This window comes from Salarias fasciatus, chromosome 12 (genome assembly GCF_902148845.1).
Source record: "Salarias fasciatus chromosome 12, fSalaFa1.1, whole genome shotgun sequence".
NCBI lineage: Eukaryota > Metazoa > Chordata > Actinopteri > Blenniiformes > Blenniidae > Salarias > Salarias fasciatus.
This window is the reverse complement of record NC_043756.1, coordinates 25,917,521-25,937,021: the sequence shown is the minus strand read 5'-3', so window position 1 is coordinate 25,937,021 and position 19,501 is coordinate 25,917,521. Positions and strand designations below refer to the sequence as shown.

The 19,501-nt window shown below is 42.3% G+C and overlaps 1 protein-coding gene across 1 annotated transcript; it reads right to left on the bottom strand.

Moving 5' to 3' along the window:
* Positions 1-1,563: 1,563 nt before the first annotated feature.
* LOC115398199 (neuropeptide FF receptor 2-like) lies at positions 1,564-18,907 on the bottom strand. The gene is made up of 3 exons (XM_030104870.1): positions 18,577-18,907; positions 4,599-4,698; positions 1,564-2,447 (listed from the first exon to the last, which is right to left on the bottom strand). The coding sequence occupies exons 1-3, from the start codon at positions 18,902-18,904 to the stop codon at positions 1,595-1,597; spliced, it is 1,281 nt and encodes a 426-aa protein (XP_029960730.1). The 5' UTR covers positions 18,905-18,907; the 3' UTR covers positions 1,564-1,594.
* Positions 18,908-19,501: the final 594 nt, after the last annotated feature.

Here is a 19,501-nt window from a genome sequence, read left to right as displayed (position 1 = left end):
TGGAGAACAGACATTGGTATGGACAGAACACCAAGTTGGATTGTTATTACGGTGACTGTCAACTCTAAAACTACCAGGACCAGGAGAATCTGGACTGGGACCAGGACCAGGACCAGGACCAGGACGAGGACCAGGAGAATCTGGACAGGGAGTCACTCTTGAGGAAACCGCCCCTCTACTGAGCATGTGCAGAACAACCCGTACCAGGACCTTTGTTCGCAGCAGCAGTGTTTCAGAAAAATCGCGTTTCCAGCCGTTTCAACGGAGACAGAGCCTTTTTAAAAAGTTCCACCTTGGGAGCCATTTTCAAAAAGTTGCATTTTCAGTGTCTCCAAACATTGTTGTCATGTAAACGAATACCCAAAATGCAACGAAAGTTTCGGGTTTTCACTTGAAATGTGGTGTAAACAGGGCCTTGTTCTATTATTTTATTCCCTCACTGTTATTTACAACACATTCAGTAATAAAATGTGTTTTATCACATTAAGGTATTTTTCCATTTTTATTTTGTTAAATACTTAAAAAAATAAATAAATAAAAGACGTCCCTGACCCTCAGAAGCTCTCTAGCGCCCCCTTGGAGGGCCGTATCACAACACTTTGAATCACTGCCGTCAGGAGATCAGTGAAAGATCAGTGATTGAAAACCATTCTTCTTTTTATAACCTCCACACAAAAAAAGGAGAGTTTTGTTGCTGATATTTTTAAGGCAGTTCCTGCTGAAAGAAGCTCAGCAGAGGGAAATCCTGCTGGCTGCACTTCAGGCGAGATGGGACCGACTGCTGTGAGACTCATCGCTGTCAGTGAACCATTTGGAGGAGAGCTTGCTGAGACCTGCCTCTGCCAAATCGACTGTCGTCAGGTTGTTATCATGGCCCTATAAGAGCTGAGAGTAACAGGAATGGATGAAGCATTCCTGAAAAAACTAATCTGGCTGTCTTAAATTATAGAATTGCATTCAAGAAGATGCTTTGTTTGATCTCTTCGTCACTCCAGTTTACCAGCGTTCATTTGAAAACTTGAATTTTCTTCAAGAACTTTCTGTTTGGAATGCTTAAGCTGAATCACCATTTTGTTAATACCATTCAGCAAAGTTGTATTTGTGCATTTGGGTGAGTTACAAATCCATCCAGGCTGTCCTCAGTGTCACGCAAAGTTTTGTCAACCTAACAGCTGCTAATAGCTTAACTTGCAGTTAAATGAACCACTGATACCTGCTCGGACCTCTGTTAAACAGAGCAGGTCACATGCTGGAGTGACTCTCTGCGCCATCTGGTGGATGAAACTAATACTACAAGATACTTCATTTGAATTTAGCATTGCTGCTGGCATCATTGTGATACTTCAAAACTCTGTTCTGACTTTTAAAAGTAATTTTCATGTCCAAATTAAGAATAACACACATTGCACTTAAAGGCAAAAATAATTTAAAAGTCAATCATTAAAATACATTAATCACTGAACGGGTTTCATCTATGTTGAGAAAAATGCTTTGAAACAACGGATCTAAGTAAGCCTGGCAGTTTCCTGAGGCACAGTGGATGACTATAGCGCAAACTTCCACATCAGCTTCATGAGTGAGTCCAGGCATGTCTTCAAATAGACACGGCGGTCACGCCGCCACTGCTGCCCGACCCCTTTTCCAAGTCCTCCATGACCAGGTCGTGCTCCGCCACGTGGTTGAGCCGCCTGGAAGTGGTCTTATCCAGGCTGTTGAGGGAGATGGGCTCCAGGGAGGTTTGCACGTTATTAGCTGGAAGCACAGAGTTTCCCTGCAGTCTGTGCGAGTACGTTTTCCTCCGCTGGCCGTCCGCCGTGCACAGGCTGAACTTGAACACGGCCTGAAACCCTCGGCGGAAATTCTCGTTGAAGAAGCCGTAGATGATGGGGTTGACGCTGCTGTTGAAGAAGGCCAGCCAGTGGGCGAAGGGGTAGATGTAGATGTTGATGATCCTGTACTGCTGCTCTGTCAGGCTGGCGTAGTCACTCAGCATCATGAGAGTCCACAGCGGCAGCCAGGACAGGATGAAGAGCAGCGCCACTATGAGAAGCATCTTGATCACCCTCTGTTTTTTCTTGGACACAGTGTGCCGGCTGTCGTGGCCCGGCTTCCCTCCGGTCGGCACGGCCGTTTTGAAAAGCGTGATGCCGATGCGGGCGTACATGATGACGATGAGGGAAAGCGGGGCAAGGTAGATGTTGGCGAAGAGGACCGTGGTGTAAATCTTCCTCATCTCCTGGTTGGGCCAGTTCTCCCTGCACCAGTAAAAGGGGCTGGTTTTGTTGTCGTAGCCCAGCAGCACGCGGATGGTTTGCTCCTTGGTGACTTGTAGCATGACTCCAGAGGGGCACATGATGGAGATGGCCAGGACCCAGATGATGACGATTATCAAGGTGGCCGTGGATATGGTCAGCTTTTGCTTGAATGGGTAGACAATGCATCTGAATCTGCCAAAAGATCAAAAAGACAGCATGAATAGAAATACATGAGAACAACTCATATGACTGCAGTAACAGTAGAACAATCTTTCATCTGCATAGGGAGGTACTTTCTCAAAAAAGTGTTGGATATTTGTCAACATGAGCTTCAACTGAATCTACATAAGTGGAATTTGAATTGTTCAGTTCATGCGCGAAAAAAAAGACCGAACAGTTGAGCTTGTTTTAGGACCCGTTTATACTGCAACAATGTCATTGGAAAACACAAAACTATTTCATTACAGATGAACAATAAGAACAATGGTTTCCTCTACAGTGTCGTGACTCCCAGTCTAGATTCTCCTGGTCCTGGTAGTTTTAGAGTTGACAGTCACTGTCGTAACAATCCAACATGGTGTTCTGTTCATATGAAAGTCCCTTTCTCACATTTAATGCCGCCATATTGGCTGCTCATCATGTTCATCCCCAAAAATTGGCGTTTCTCCTTCCAAGAAGGTTTCTGTGTTCGTGTGATTCCAAGTCAAAGGCGGCAGCCTCGAATAAAGATATTTATAATCATTGTGGAAGTCTCAAATGGAATCAAGAGCACCACCTGCTGCTGCCAATTACAGACATTTCTTAGAAAGTTCTGGCATGTGTGTGTGGATCTGCAAAACTAGTGACAAAGTCACGTGACTTCTTTTAAAGTTGTAGAATTATTTTTTGCACTTGAAGAATTTCTTTTATACTTGACAGATTTTAGTTTGAAGGATTTTTTTTTGTAATTGAAGAGATTTGTTCTTTGTATGTGCAAAACATGTTTCTGATGTGTACTTGGTAACTTTGATCATTTGCACAGCGGACAGCTGAAACCTGATTTGAGGTTTGCTACTCAGTGTCTGACTTTTCATTTCTGTTGCTGTTCTGTTCATTTTCAAATTTGTTAAACTACTTTCTTTCCTTTTTGTTACTGAGAGGTGAAGTCCTTGCTTTGATCCATGTCTGCGTTCGACCCTGAAAAGATCCTGGAACACATGAATAAGGCTGGTCGATACTTTGCTCGGTGTAGACTCAGGTTTCAGGGATGCATCGTCTCATTTATGTGCCGTCCGGCGGTTTATTTGTCATCTGTATGTACGACCGTGTCTGCGTTTCATTCGAATGACACCTGCTGTTTCGGGAGGCCAGATTGCTTCTTTTTGAAGTGAATTCACAGCTTTTCCTTTTATCTACGAAACACTGACAGGCTGAAATAAACACTTCAAATTTGGAATTTCACCTCTTAAAAAGGTCTTTTCGCCCTTCTTTTCAACATGTTTATTTTTTAAATTGTTGACTTCTGCATCACAGAAATATGACAAAATACAAGCATAATACTGCGGAGAGAGTCAAGTCAAGGTAAAATGAAGGGAAACCTTGGGACCAAATGTTTGGAAATGGCTTCGTCTTTTGTATCGATGTGGATTTTGGCAGCTGTTCTTTCTTTGGTGTTTGAGATTTTAAAAGGGTCCTCATCTCCAAAAACATGTGCACAAATTTCAGAAGTCGTCATTCAAGGAAGCACTTACACAAGATGCCAAAGAGAGGGCAAAACCACAGTGTTCAACACCATGAGATGCGTTTGACCTTTCACACAGCTGATCCAGACACGGTCCTGACAGCGCTGCGCTGCACTCCAGTGTGTTACAGTGAAGTAAATCATGACAATATAAAACAATTGGAAGGAGAAATTTCAAACACATTTATGTTCATGTTCAAGACATTTCTTGAACATGAAATGCGATCAAATGCGATCTAGAATAAATTAAGTCAAAACATTATCTAAACTACAAATGTAAGTCTTGACATTTGCTTTTTACAAAAAATAAACAAATCTAAATCTACCATCTAAGGAGAAACGACTCACTTCTGGGCTTCATTCCTGGTCTAAGGGTTGTTTTTGAATGGTTTGGCTGTCCGGTCTGTCCCACACTAATCTGATTCATCTTTACTCCTGACAGATGGCTTTTTCAGCCATTGAGGCTAAGGTTAAGATATTCAGAGAATTCTACGTCTTTTGTTGAAGCTTCCACTCTCATACAGGAAGCCCGCTGGAGTCACCTGAGACCCGCAGACCGCCTTTCTATTCACTGATCGATTCACCTGCTTTGAGAGAGTGAGGGTGAAACACAATCACAGTACCTGTCAACCGCGATGGCGACCAGTGTGAAGACGGAAGCCGACACGGAGATCCCCTGAACCATGCCGCTCATTTTGCAGACCAGGCTTCCAAAAGGCCATCCTGTCGACAGGAGAGACACGATCAGCTGATTCAGTACAGGAACAGATGGCATCGCGCCTCTCATGGGGGAGCACAGCTCCAAATGTTAATCAACTGTGTCCCTGTTAAAAATATTCCGTTAGTTCAAAAACATTTTTTCCCCAAACGCGCCAGAAAGTAATCCCAAAAATCTCCTTAAACCATCTGGATGATAAAAAGCTTCCATCTGCTAAATGATGTCAAAAGATTTTCCTCAACTTGTCCTTCAGGTGCTGAAGCAAAACCGAGACAGCCGCTGAAGATTTAAGGAGTTAGAATCAGGAACTTTAAATGGTTTTCCCTCCTCTCCTCCTCCTTCATTAACATTGTTCAGTGTGAACGTCACCGAGTAGCTTCAGAGGAGTGAACTGCTCCAGAAAAGACGCACAATTTCTGACAATTAAACACAAAGTTGTGAGATAAAATAAGCAAGTGAATTCAAACGTAAGAGTTGGGACAGCTGGGTGAGGGTGTGTGAGACTCAGTCCACATGGCAACGGTGCTCAGAAACACTGCAAACACAACTTTTTGAAAACGCTCAGGCTCCCTGAACAGAGGAAAGTGCATTAGCACCAACCCTGCACATCATAAAACCAATTGGACTCCAGATACCGGGGGGGGGGGGTGTTTCCCAGTAAGGTCAGAAATCAAAGTGATGAATCAATATTTCTGCTGCCTCCACTTATTTTGACACTTCAGTTATTCCATCAACTTCACAACCACATTTATGAAACAGTTTCTTCATCTGAAGTTCATTCTCTCTATATTACCCCCCCCCATCACATTAAACAGATGCATGGTGCTAGCGTAGCATTAGCATATCGCCTTGGAGCAAAACGGCACATGTGGCTTTTCTCCGGGTGTGAATGCGAGCGTGTGTTTGTGTGTGTGTGTGTGAACGGACCCACAAAATGCAGCGGGAGTTCATGCTGCCGCGTCGACGGGGCCTCCACAAGGCAAAAGATTTTGCTGATTTCATTTTTCCATGTCACATGTGGGGAAAATCCCTTTCTCAACAGTCCTTAATCACCCATGGGAATAGATGCTGACAGCAGAGACGTCTGACTGTGTCATCCTCGAAATAATCACCCATAAGCCCTGACAGCTGTGACCTGGGCTGCAGCTCAACTGTCCTGCTCTCCACCGACGACGGTGGAGCAAAGAAAGAAAGCGTTCCATCCGGTGAGGGGAAAAACCGTGTCTCTCTTAGGCGTACAAGTCAGCAAGTTTGCACATTCCTCCTGAGTACAGGGTGTTTGTGGGTCCAGACAGTCATTTCAGTGCTTGAGAAAAGTAAATCTGACTGTAACAGAACGTTTATCTTGTATTGAAGAAGAATACAGCAAACAGTGTGTGCTGTGTGGCTCCGTGGCCGTGGCTCCCCCCTGACTGGTTACTTTGGAGGTTTTAAATGGCATTTTCAGTAAACAAGGGCTTTCATTTTGAGGGCATTTTAGGCTTTTACTTTGACAGCCAACCATGTTGTTAATGGTGATTTGCCGGTTTGTTGTTTAGCTCCTGCTCACTCGTTGGTGGTTCTGAGTCTTAGTTTCCTTTTTCCCAGAATGTCTTATGTTTCTGTTGTAAACCCTGATTGATTTTCCCCGTCTGTGAGCCACTCTTCACTGCTCTGCATCTGTCTCGGTGTCACCGCCAGAGCATTTTTAATGAACCTGAACCGGAGGAAAAGTGAGAGAAAGAACTGGAAAAGCACTCCACTGGTCCCCCATCAGTGCTCGAACCATCTCCTCTCCTCTACTCCAGCAGAAGGGAACACCAACAAGAGAAGAAAAGAAAAATAAAAAACCCATCAGATGTGGCTGTTTAAGCTAAATGGAGCATTTCACCTGTTCTCCAGAGCGTCTGGAGTCACTCTAATGCTTCATTTTGACACTGGCTGTTCGTGGGCGACGGTCTGACAAAACCCCTCTGACCACACTAACCACACATCCCACATTTTGTAAAAGACAGACTGCAAGCTGGGCGCAGACAGAAACACACACATTCACATCACATCCCTGTCAGACTGCGAACAGCGTGTCTGCGGCTCAGAGCAGGACGCGCTCAGGCGCAGTGGACGGCGGGCGGTCGGAGACCGCAGTGCAATACTGATGAAAACCAAAGGGGTGGGGGGACTTCCATGGGTCCGTGTCAACTCACTGTTTATAAGAGTATGGAGGGAACAAATGATTGGAAAGATAAAATGCCACCTGCATCAATCCTCAGGGTCGCAAAAGTGTGGCAATCAGGATTTCAGGGTTGAAGTCCGAACTTTTTTACTATTACTATTAAAAACACACCGTCCTGAACCATGGAAGACTGACATCAGGTTCAGGCACCACCTGAAACAAAAAAAACAACTTCTATTTTATTTATTTGTCAGTGGGTTCTCTTGTTTAACTCCACAGCGCATCAATTTCAACTGCTCCATATCCAGTTTTACTGCATAGAGTTAATGCTTATGCTTCAACTTAGGGTGATTCCATGACGCTATGCAGCGTTTAAATTCACTCCCCTGTTCATTTCAATTAATTAAAAGCTGTTATTACTCATCCAAAATAGTATGTCTGGGCTAGTAGTGTCTAATTCTCAGTTGAAACTGACAATGATCGAAACCTCTCTCTCCGTTTCTGCAGGTTTCTCCTTCTCTGAGCCTGGTTCTACAGGTTTCTTTTTTTTAAAAGAGTTTTCCTTTCCACAGTAGCCTCTTCTTGCTCATGTGGATCTTGGATCTTGGGATTAAAAAAATTCAAATTAATTCACTAAAATATTCAAGGTGAACAGCAATTTATCAGATTCGTAGGAGCAGCTTTTTTGAATGCCGTCATGAATCTCCCATAATTCTCTGTTCACCTCGGTTATTATTTTAGCGTGTTATTGAGCGTATCAACAAAAGCACAGAACCACCACAGTAAAGAAATATTCTTCTGAGCTTTATCTTGTTGTAATGAGCCAGTTTCTCCTTTTATTGCGGTAGTTTCTTGTTTAGACGAGGTACTTTATCATTTTAACATGGTAGTTTCTTGTTTTAAGGAGATAGTTTCTCATTTTAAGGAGGCAATTTTTTGACATGGAAGTTGTGTACATCTGAGAACATTCATAACTATGATTCAAAATGACAATTTACAACAAAAAAATTCTTTAACCAGAAACAACATAAAATGCTCAACTATTGACTTAAAAAAAATAGACAAAAAAAAAAACCTACTTGCACTACATGTGGATGAGTGAAGCTCACTTTAGATGGAAATATTTTCTGGTTACAAGTCCAAAGATTTTCAGGCAATTTGGCTGTTTTCTGAATTTCAAGTGCTGCTATAAAACGTACCTTGATAAATTGTTAAATGCATCGATTTGCTGATTGATCCTGTGGAGATTCTGTGTAAAGAATGATACAGTGATGACATGAAGGTCTCCATAAAGCATCTGCGCTGCAAAAATACTCGGATTATGTTCTGATAACAATGTGCGGAGAGTTTGTTTTCCTTTTAGACACACACACACACACACACACACACACACACACACACACACACACACACACACACACACACCTTCTAAACCTCCATCAGCCCATCGGGGCCTCTTCAGAGGACCTGTCCTCTGCAGCCATCTGCTCTGGGCGGCCGGCGGGGCTGAAGCCTCTCAGTGTGGATCCAGAGAGCGGCGCAGAGTCATTTGTCCGGGAACTCGCTCTCCCACTGGAGAACAGCACACGGCATATGGCCGTCCGCTCAAAGCCTCTCAGACGGGTGACGCCGTGTGACTGACGTCTGCGTCACGGCTCGGCGCCGCTCGGCTGGCAGCTCGGCGACGTGGAGGGTTTGGCCTCCCGGTTCTCGCTGCTGAATCTGACATGTGACATTTTCAAACTCAAACATGCCCCCACCCCCCCCCCCCCCCTTTCTATCCTCCTGTACATTTCCTGTCATGGCCACTCTTCTTCCAGATGTGAGGAGTGGCGCGCTGTCACGTCTGGACTTCCCCTGCAGCTCAGTTTGATCTCATAACAAGATATTGAATTTTTTTTTTTTTTTTTTAATTTAACCTTTATTTAACCAGGATAATCCCATTGAGATTAAAAACCTCGTTTTCAAGGGAGTCCTGGCCAAGAGGCAGCAAAGTTACAACTGTTACAATAAAAACATCAAACAATATCCATATCAAATTGCATAAAACAATTACAATTTAAAGAGTCCATTTCAAGTGCTCTCAGTCTGGCTTTAAATTTGTTCAATGGGATAAGCTCAGTTAATCTCCAGTTTTTTTTGCAACATATTCCATGTAGTGGGAGCAGAGTGGAAGAAAGCTCTTTTCCCCAGTTCTGTTCGGGCAAAAGGAACACAGAGCAACAAATGATCATTTGAACGCAAGCCGTAAGAATCAACACTTCTTCGTGTGATTAAGTTACATATGTAGGAGGGCAGTAGACCAAGCATGGCCTTGTAAATAAAAATGTACCAATGTCCCAACCTCCTGGTGGACAAAGGCGGCCGTCACCACACGACAATACAAATCACAATGATGAGTCAAAGCTCTACAGTTGGTAATAAACCTCAATGACGCATGATAAACAGTGTCAATCTTCCGAAGACATTGAGCTGAGGCATTCATGTACAGCAGGTCTCCATAATCCAAAATTGATAAAAATGTTGCAGTGACAAGCCGCTTTTTCACATTGAAAGAAAAGCAAAATTTATTTCTGAAGAAAAAAACCCAATTTGAGTTTCAGTTTCTTCACAAGATTTTCAATGTGTGGCTTGAAGGAGAGGCCCTCATCAAGCAAGACGCCAAGATATTTGTACACATGAACCACTTCTATGACATTTCCCTCAAATGTAAACACTGGGGGGACAGTTTGAAGCACCTTCTTATTGTTTGAAAACAACATCAGTTTAGTCTTGTAAGTGTTGAGGACTAACTTTAGCTGCATAAGTGTGTTCTGGACCACATTAAAAGCTTTCTGCAAGGATTCAACAGCTTTAGTCGGGTTGGTCCATAACAGTAAATAATTGTGTCATCGGCATAGAAGTGCATGTTAGCATCTGACACATTGAGACCCAAATCATTAATGTACATTATGAACAAGAGGGGTCCCAGTATTGAACCCTGTGGCACCCCCTTGTGGACACTCATAAAGTCAGAACAAAACCCTTCATATTTAATGCACTGAGTCCTGTCACTCAAATAATATGCAAACCAGGACACTGCATGATCAGACAAACCAAAATGATGAAGCCTTTGCTTTAAAACAGTATGATCCACCTTGTCAAAAGCTTTTGACAAATCAATAAAAAGTGAAGCGCAGCACTGCTTATTGTCAAGAGCAACAATTATATCATTAATCACTTTAGTGGCAGCAGTGATAGTACTGTGCCTTTTCCTAAAGCCTGACTGCAACTTTGAGATAAGTTCATTAGAATCTAAAAAATCTTTAAGTTCATCACACACAAGAGATTCAAGAACTTTCGACAGGGTACACAAGTTAGATATTGGCCTATAATTGGTTAAAACTGCAATTGAAAGATTATAAAGCATTGTAAGTGGCTGTGCTACAAAATCAGCTGCCAATATAAAAAAAATATGGCTCTATCAGGTCTGGTCCAGGGGGTTTCTTGTGATCTAGTTCTTTGAGGGCTTTATGCACTTGCTGCACAGTAAAAGGAGCAAAACTAAAAAGGTCTCCAGAAAACATTGGATGGTCTGTGCAGGGAGACAAAGAGGCAGCTCCTGAAGAATCAAACAAGGAACCAGATGATACAAAATGCTTATTGAAGCAGTTTAAAACCTCAGCTCTATCATAAACTGGGACTGAATCCTTTAGAACAAATCACGGAAGAGCCTGAGAACTTTTGTTTAGAGATAGACTTAATCACTTTCCAAAATTTCTGTGGATTATTAAGATTCTCAGTTGTAACAGACAAGTAATACTCTGATTTAGCTTTTTTGATGAGGGAAGTGCATTTATTTCTTAGCTGCCGGAAAACAGACCAATTGGTGGCAAAATCACTTCTTCTGGCTTTGGCCCATGCCATGTTTCACTGATGGATAATGTCTGACAACTCTGGAGAGAACCAAGGATTTTCTCTTCCCTTCACTCTGATTTTCTTAATAGGAACATGTTTGTTTATAATTTTCACCAAATTTTCCTTGAAGAAAGACCAGGCTAATTCCACATCCGGCAACAGACCTATATGCCCCCAGTTCACCAGAGATAAATCATGATAAAAAGCATGTACATTGAATCTTTTTAGGATTGTCTTGCAAACGATGCGTGGATTGCATTTAGGGATTTTAGTATTCCTGCAAGCAGCAACAACACAGTGATCACTCAAATCATTGCAGAAGACACCCAATGATGAGAATTTGTGAGGAACATTTGTTAGAATTAAATCGATCAAAGTAGACTTGTCAGGATTTTTAAGATTTGGCCTTGTAGGCATGTTGACCAGCTGGGTAAGATTAGCAGAGTCACAAAAGGATTTAAATTCATCAGACACACAATTTAACCAGTCCCAGTTCATATCTCCAGCGATTAGAAGTTCATTATAATTTAATTTAGACAGAAGCTGCTTTAAAGATATTAATGCTTCTTTGGTTGCAGATGGAGGCCTATAACACCCAACGACAGTCAAGGAGAATGACTTGACTATTTCCACATTAAGAGCTAAAAATTCCACTTGCTTACAAATAGACTCTGACAAAACAATGGAAGTATAAAATCTTGCTTTAACATAAATGGCTATGCCACCACCTTTCTTGGGCCTGTCAGAACGATAAACATTATAGCCAGGTATGTTAATGTCATCATCAGTGATAGATTTGGTCAACCAAGTTTCAGAAATTATCACCACATCTGCATTTGTTGAATTAACCCAAATTCTTACCATGTCCATTTTGGACAATAAGCTGCGCAGAAGAACCATCGACTGAAAACTGAACTGCTTTTTCTTTCCTCCTTGATTCACTGAGGCGCTCTAAAAACAGCACTGTTAAAGTGTCTAAAGCAGATACATTTAAAGGTGCTGTAGGCAGGATTCTGCATCTCCGCCATCTTGCGATTTGACCCATCTAAGATGGCGATTTGAAACCCAGCACAGCCAATCCTATCCCGTTTTCTCTGACATCACGCCCTTACGCAAGTTAAGACCCTCCCACAAGAACGTGCAACGAACGCCGCTCGACCAATCAGGGTTAGAGCCTCAGGGACTCTTCTGATTGGTCAAAGATACCTGGAGCTGTTGAGATTGATTTTCAGCTCAGAACAGAGACAGATGGAAATGCTGTGCAATTATGCTACACTCCTAAAGGATTATCAATGGATACTCTAACATTTAATCCAAAGAAAACACAGAAAAATTAGCATTGACTAGCAAAATCCTGCCCACAGCACCTTTAACTGCTGTATGCAAAACATTTTATAGTATAGAGATGTGAAATAAAAGTGATTCTAAATGCTGCAATATTATGTATTGACGAATCTATTCCAAAAACTGCGTTTTTGTTAAAACTGATAATAATTTTCTTCTTGTTGGAGTTGCTGCTTGATGGTAAATCATCAAACAAATACTTTTTCTTTCTCAGTATTTTAATAATATGACATTATAATCATGATTGATTGAGTTTTTTAAATTTAGATCGTCTTTGTTGCTGAGTTTGATGACACACTGAAATGACTTGTTGTGTTTGGTGCTATAGAAATGAAGCTGAATAGAAATGAACACCTTGAAGAGCCTTTTCCTGTTTACCTATTTGTTCCTCTTTTGTTTTTTCATTTCCCAGTTGAACTTCAGTCCATGCTTATTTCGACATTCTGTAGCTTCACTTATTTTTCACTTTCCATTTCAGCCTTAAAACAATTAAACGTTGGTGCTGTGAGGAGAAATGAATCCAGCTCAACGTAGCGATCTTGTCTCAGTTTCTCTGAAAGAGGGAACAACAACATATTTTCCGAGCCTGTTCACAGCTTGTGCTTCTGTCCAACACAGCACGTCATCATCTCAAGGCCTCCAAATCAAATATTTTCAATAATCCTGCCGGTGAAGCAGAAGATGTGCAGACATCTCAGCCACAGGGGACCGAAAACAGTGTTTTCCATTTGTTTGACGGTTTCTGCTCTGACAGGCTCTGACAGCTGAGAGGCCGTCCGGCCCGAACGCGCCGTCGTGACGAGGGCTGCACCCAGTGCCAAGAAATCCAGTCGCTGTGGACAGATCCGGATATTAATTCTGAGAGCTGAACACCCCCACGGCATTTTACTGCAGCATAACCTGAGCCAGATAAGGGTCATTTGATGGAATATGTGTAAAAACACGGTAAAAACAAATTAGATTTAGGCAGAAAATCCCACCTGGAAATTCAGACTCTCAGATTTTATCTCATTATTATTTCATGCCACCTTCTACCAGCCTTTCATGTTTTATGTAAATCAATTCAGTTCATTATTTTACATGGTTTGATTTTAAGTTTTAATGATTTTTTTTTTCTGAGCTTTGCAGCATTTTAATTGTTTTATCATTTTTCTTTCTCTCTTTGGTTCATTATGGTCCTTAGCTTCTGTCTTTGTGCTCAGACACTTAATCTAATATTTCATTTTCATTTTCAAATGACTCTTTAGGCTCTGAGGTTTCATTTCATGCGGCAGACTTCTATGAAAAACGTACAAAATCAAGATGTGTCGATAGGATTTATCATAATCAGTAATAAAGAGCTCTCAGCGATCTGTCTCAGCTCCTCGCCCACTGAGCTGTTGAGGGCTTCAGGGTTGTGTAAGAAGGTCTCGTCGCTGATGGAGTCTGATCTTTATTTGAATCGAGCCTCCAGCATGTGGTCTAATCTGAAGCGGAACGTGAATAAAAAAGCATTTGTTTGAAAGGAATGGGAAGACAAAGGATTTTTTTCATTAGAAAATGTCTATAATGGAGACTTGCTTCATTCATTTGTTGAGATAAAATTAAAAAAAAAAAAAAAACAGAATACAATGATTTGCAAATCCTTTTCAACTTATATTCAATTGAATACACTGCAAAGACAGGAAATTTTATGTTAGAACTGAGAAACTTTATTTTCTTTTGCAAATAATTATCAACTTAGAATTTTATGGCAGAAACACAGTGCAAGAAAGTTGGCGCAGGGGCATTTTTACCACGGTGTTCCACGGCCTTTCCTTTAACCAACACTCAGTCAACGTTTGGGAACTGAGGAGACCAATTTTTGAAGCTTTACAGGTGGAATTCTTTCCCACTCTTGCTTGATGTACAGTTTAAGTTGTTCAACAGTCCGAGGTCTCCGATGTTGTATTTCACGCTTCATAACACACCACACATTTTTTCAATGGGGGACAGGTCTGGACTCCAGGCAGGCCAGTCTAGTACCTGCACTGTTTTACTACGAAGCCACGCTGTTGCAACACGAGCAGAATGTGACTTGGCTCTGTCTTTCTGAAATAAGCAGGGGCGTCTTGAAAAAGGTTGGATGGCAACATATTTTGCTCCAAAAACTGTATGTACCTTTCAGCATTAATGGCGCCTTCACAGATGTGGAAGCTACCCATGCCTTGTTCACGAATACACCCCCAGACCATCACAGATGCTGGCTTTGAACAGTCTGGCTGGTTCTTTTCCTCTTTGGTCTGGAGGACACGATAAACACACTTTCCAAAGACAATTTGAAATGTGGACTCGTCAGACCACAGAACACTTTTCCACTTTGCATCAGTAAATCTTAGATGGGTGTTGTTGATAAAGGGCTTTCGCTTGGCATAGTAGAGTTTCAACTTCCTCTTACAGTTGTAACGACGAGCTGTAGTTACTGACGGTGGTTTTCTGAAGTGCTCCTGAGCCCATGTGGTGATATCCTTTACGCAGTGATGCCGGTTTTTGACACAGTTCCACCTGAGGGATCGAAGGTCACGGACATTCAATGTTGGTTTTCGGCCTTGCGGCTTATGGGCAGTAATTTCTAGAGATTCTCTGAACCTTTTGACAATATTATGGATCGTAGACGATGAAATCCCTAAATTCCTTGCAATAGCTCATTGGGAAATGTTGTTCTTAAACTGTTCGATAATTTGCTCACGCATTTGTTCACAAAGTGGTGACCCCCGCCCCATGCTCATCTGTGAATGACTGACCATTTCAGGGAAGCTGCTTTTATACCCAATCATGGCACCACCTGTTCTCCACCTGTTCTCAATTAGCCTGTTCACCTGTGGGATGTTCCAAATAAGTGTTTGATGGGCGTTCTTTAACTTTCTCAGTCTTTTTTTTTGCCACTTGTGCCACCTTTTCTGAAACATGTTGCAGGCATCAAATTCAAAATGAGCTAATATTTGCAAAAAAATAACACAGTTTACCAGTTTGAACGTTAAGTATCTTGTCTTCGCTGCATATTCAACTGAATACAGGTTGAAAAGGATTTGCAAATCATTATATTCTGTTTTTACTTAGGATTTACACAATGTGCTAACTTCACTGGTTTTGGATATTGTACAATTCTCTGAATATTCACAGAAGAAAGCCCAGGATTGGAGAACATGATTGAGAAGGACGACTCTCTTCCTGCACAGATGAAGGAAGGTGGGAGATAAAAACCTGTCCGTCAGGGAAATGAGTGAGAGCTGGACGGGAGCTTTTCAGTGCAAGAATATTTCTGGTCAAACTGACGGGCAGCAGATCAGCCGCAGGAGGAAGGATGAACTTTGCTTTTTTTTTTTTTTTTTTTTTTAACACTGGAGCCCCGTTTACATGACGACAGTAACAGGAGGGCAACAGTTCCTGAAGATGACAGAAAAGAAAGATCTGCTCCACATTAACTTTAACATCTCCAAGACTCTGTTGAACTGAAAAAGAAAAGCACTGCAGAGGAGAGAAGCTCTCAGTCCGATCTCTCATTTCAAATCTCCTAATAAGCTCCCTCTGTGTTTGCCTCCGGCAGTTGCGATCTGTCCCTGATCATCCTGGATTTCACCAGGAGTTATGTCATGGCAGCAGGGATTTAATACTAAAAAGTGCTTCTGCCGGATGGATTTCCCCCGACACCACGTCAGTCCGACGTGTGCCTGAGTGAGACAGCGCTGTTTTCAGCGTGCTGGCTTTATTTTGGGAAAAAGTCTTTCTCATCTCAAACATCGCAGGAATAAGTGCACGTCACTGAAAACGCAGGAAGACACGCAAAATGAATAATTCCTGGTAAAATGGGAAAACTCGCGAAAAATGGACCCGGATGACTGGATCCAACATGGCAGCCAATTCCAGAAATGTTCCTTGGTTATGGTGAAAGTGGAGAGAGAGGATGCAGACATGTCAAGATGTCATCTGACAACACAGACTGCAGAGTTCTGCTGGGAATCACGTCAGTGATCAGCCGAGTCAAAGAGAAAAAAAAAACACATGAAGACGCATGAACACATGAACAGACACTGTTCACCCATCCGACTGCAGCCAAACTAATCCACTGCTAATGGTCGGGTCTTCCTTGTTCCAGTGCATGAGGTCAAAGGTCGTACAGAATGCAAATATAGAATTTAAAGGTGCTGTAGGCAGGATTCAGCATCTCCGCCATCTTGCTTAGGTTTACCTAAGCAAGATGGCGATTTGACTCATCTAAGATGGTGATTTGAAATCCAGCACAGCCAATCCTGTCCTGTTTTCTCTGACATCACGCCCTGACGCAAGTTAAGCCCCTCCCACAAGAACGTGATGAATGCCCCTCTACCAGTCACGGTTAGAGACTCAGGGGCTCTTCTGATTGGTCAAAGATACCTGGAGCTGTGGAGATTCCTTTTCAGCTCAGAACAGAGACAGATGGAAACGCTGCGCCCTCGCGGTAGTGCAATTATGCTACACTCCTAAAGGATTATCAATGGATACTCTAACATTTAATCCAAAGAAAACACAGAAAAATTAGCAATGACTAGCAAAATCCTGCCTACAGCACCTTTAAAAAGTATAAATAAAAAGTTCTATTTTGAAAATGTACATCTAAATTTATGCTATTTTATTTTGAAAAATGCTTCACTTCTACCTTCAGTGCATCACAGCTGTTTTTTTTTTTTGTCTTCCACACATCATTAAGTCCTCATTAAAGCCGTTTCACACACCGTCCTGCCGGTCGGTGGAAGAATCATGTGGCTTAAAGCTGGTCGGTGGTGCAGAAAAGGCTGAGGAGACCGCACTGGTCTGGAACGCCTCCAGGATGAGGTCTGGACCCACGTCTGACCATAAACAGTCAGCAGATGATGCTCGGTGCAGACTTCATACTCAGATCTTTAACTGACTGAAAACTGCTTTGTCAGTGTAGACGGAATCCTGAGAAGCCGTCCTTCGTTGCTTTTATTTGTTTGTGTTTAACACTTATGTTTTAATTTAACAATCTCTCACATCAGATGGTGAGATACTGAATGAGATACATACATAACTCAGCTGAGCCTTTCTTTTACCTTCAGGTCTGAACAGGCTGGAAAGAAACATATTTTCAGCAAAAAATGAAAAAGAAAAAAAAAAAACAAAAGGAGAAAAAGCGAACCTGCAGACCTGCTTTAAACTGAACGTCAGCATTTCGCAGATGAAGATTAGTCAAAGCATGAAGACGTGGAGGAGCTCTGAGGAGCCGGATTCCCTCGCTCCAACCAGGAAACAAAAACAGCTTTTGGAAGGAAGAGCGGTCCTGCACACTCCTCCGCTTCTTCACACCACCGGAGCGACACTGAACGAGAAGCCCGAGGGCGGAAACACCGTCACCGGTGTCATTTCAGGATTCCAACACTCACACAGTCAGATATTCACCCACTTTTCTCTCAAGCCCGATTTCAAGCTCAGAGCCAAGAAAGCTTGTAACTCCAGAGAGCTGTGTGATAAGTGAGAACTGGGATTCAGAGACTCCTGTGTTTTATTTCATCTTGTTTCATCTTAAGCCTGCATGTTCACAGTGAAGGTCACTTTAGGAGCTGTTTCCAAAAAAGTTTTGTTTCCAGTGAGTCTGAACAACGCTGTGGTGTAACTGGACGCCCAGAACACAGCTTCTGTTTTCACTTAGTTTAGTTTCATTGTAAAATTAAAATGAATCAGTTCATCCATACAGAATGTTTTGCAGAAAGAAGCCGGATCTTCCCTGCTCTGCCTCTTTACCTAATCATAATATTTAACATGGAAAATAGACAGCAAACATTAAAAAAAAAAAACAGTAGGCTACATTTAAATAACATTGCGAGCAGATAACAACAAAATAGCTGGTCTGATTGGTCTGCAGGACCACTGTCTCTCTGAACAGTTTTGTTTCATGTCACAGTTCAAATAATAACCTTGATTGTATTAGTTTTTGGAATCTGGCATATGAGTTATTCTTTTACATCATTATCTGGATTGTTCCTTAACTGGAGCCAATTCACTGAGCCACAATGTTCCCTCACCTTGGTTCTAAATGTTGGTTTTGTGAAGATCTCTGTTGATTGGTTAAGATACAGTCACTATTTGAGTAGGTATTTGAAGGTATTTGAAGTTTAGGAAAATAAAGAAACTAATTACTATTTCATATTCTGTGTTTACATGGTTTTCCATTTACAAAGTCATCCTAGAAACTTGTTTTTCTGTCAATATAGATAAATATCAGCCATAACAACATTATCAATATTGGATATGGGTGAAAATGTTCAGACTCCTCCAGGAACCTAAACAGCGCTAAATGTGACACAGCTGGATGTTCGATGTTGAAGTTGAATGACTAAACTCAAAAGTCCCTTTTGTCAAAGAAAGACCTGAAACTCAACAAAACCTTGCACTATTCCTGTGTGAATTCGTCCAGAGAGTTCACTTCGCCTGCACCATTAACCTGCCAGCCGGCTGCCCGGCGTTCAGACCTCACCTGTGATTATGTTGTCAAGCAGCGTGGTGGGCATGCAGAAAATGCCCACCAGCAGGTCGCTGATGGCCAGGTTGAGGATGAACAGGTTGGTGACGGTGCGCATGTTCTTGCTGCGCAGCACGATGAAGCACACCACCCCGTTGCCCACCATGCACACCAGGAAGATGAGCAGGTAGGACACGATGAAGATGGCCGCCGTGGACGGCTGGTGCAGGTAGAATCCCACGTAGGTGACGTTGCTCCGGGGGATGAGCGCCTCCGCCGAGGAGTTGTACAGCGTCCAGTTGTCGTACAGCTGAGTGAAGTTGTTCTCCAGCTCTTCGTTCATTTTAAACCTGGAAGACGAGGACAGATCCGTCATCAAGAAGTGAAAATACATCGTTTCAGAAAAGTTTCAGGTTTAAAAAGCTCTGAATGCTGTTTCCTTGGTAACGGCATTGACGCTACCAGACCAGGAGTTGGCGCTGTTGTTTCTGACAACCTGCTATAAACATGAACACTGGGAGAAGACGGACGTTCCTGAGCTGAACCCACGGAGAACTGCATTCATGCACCAAATAGCGGAGAACAGGCAACACTTCAATGAAAGCAGAAAAGACTCTGACTGATTGATACTGCATCTGTCGCAGCTCATGCTTTGTATTGTCTGCCGTGTGTAATCATCAGGAGCACTTTGACAAAATCATGATAAAACTGTAGAGTTGTGGAAATTAGAAACTGGCATCCATGTTCATTTAGTGGATTTTTATTGTCTGGCCTTAACTTCAAAGTATTGCTACAGATTAGCCTCAAAATGTTGAAAACACTTCAGTATTATTGTTTTCCAAAAGTCATAGTGTGACTGAATGATAGCAGGGAGAAACCCAGTGATGCATGTGAAAGATGAAGCCGCGATCCGTTCTAAACTCGGTGAACACTTCACTGC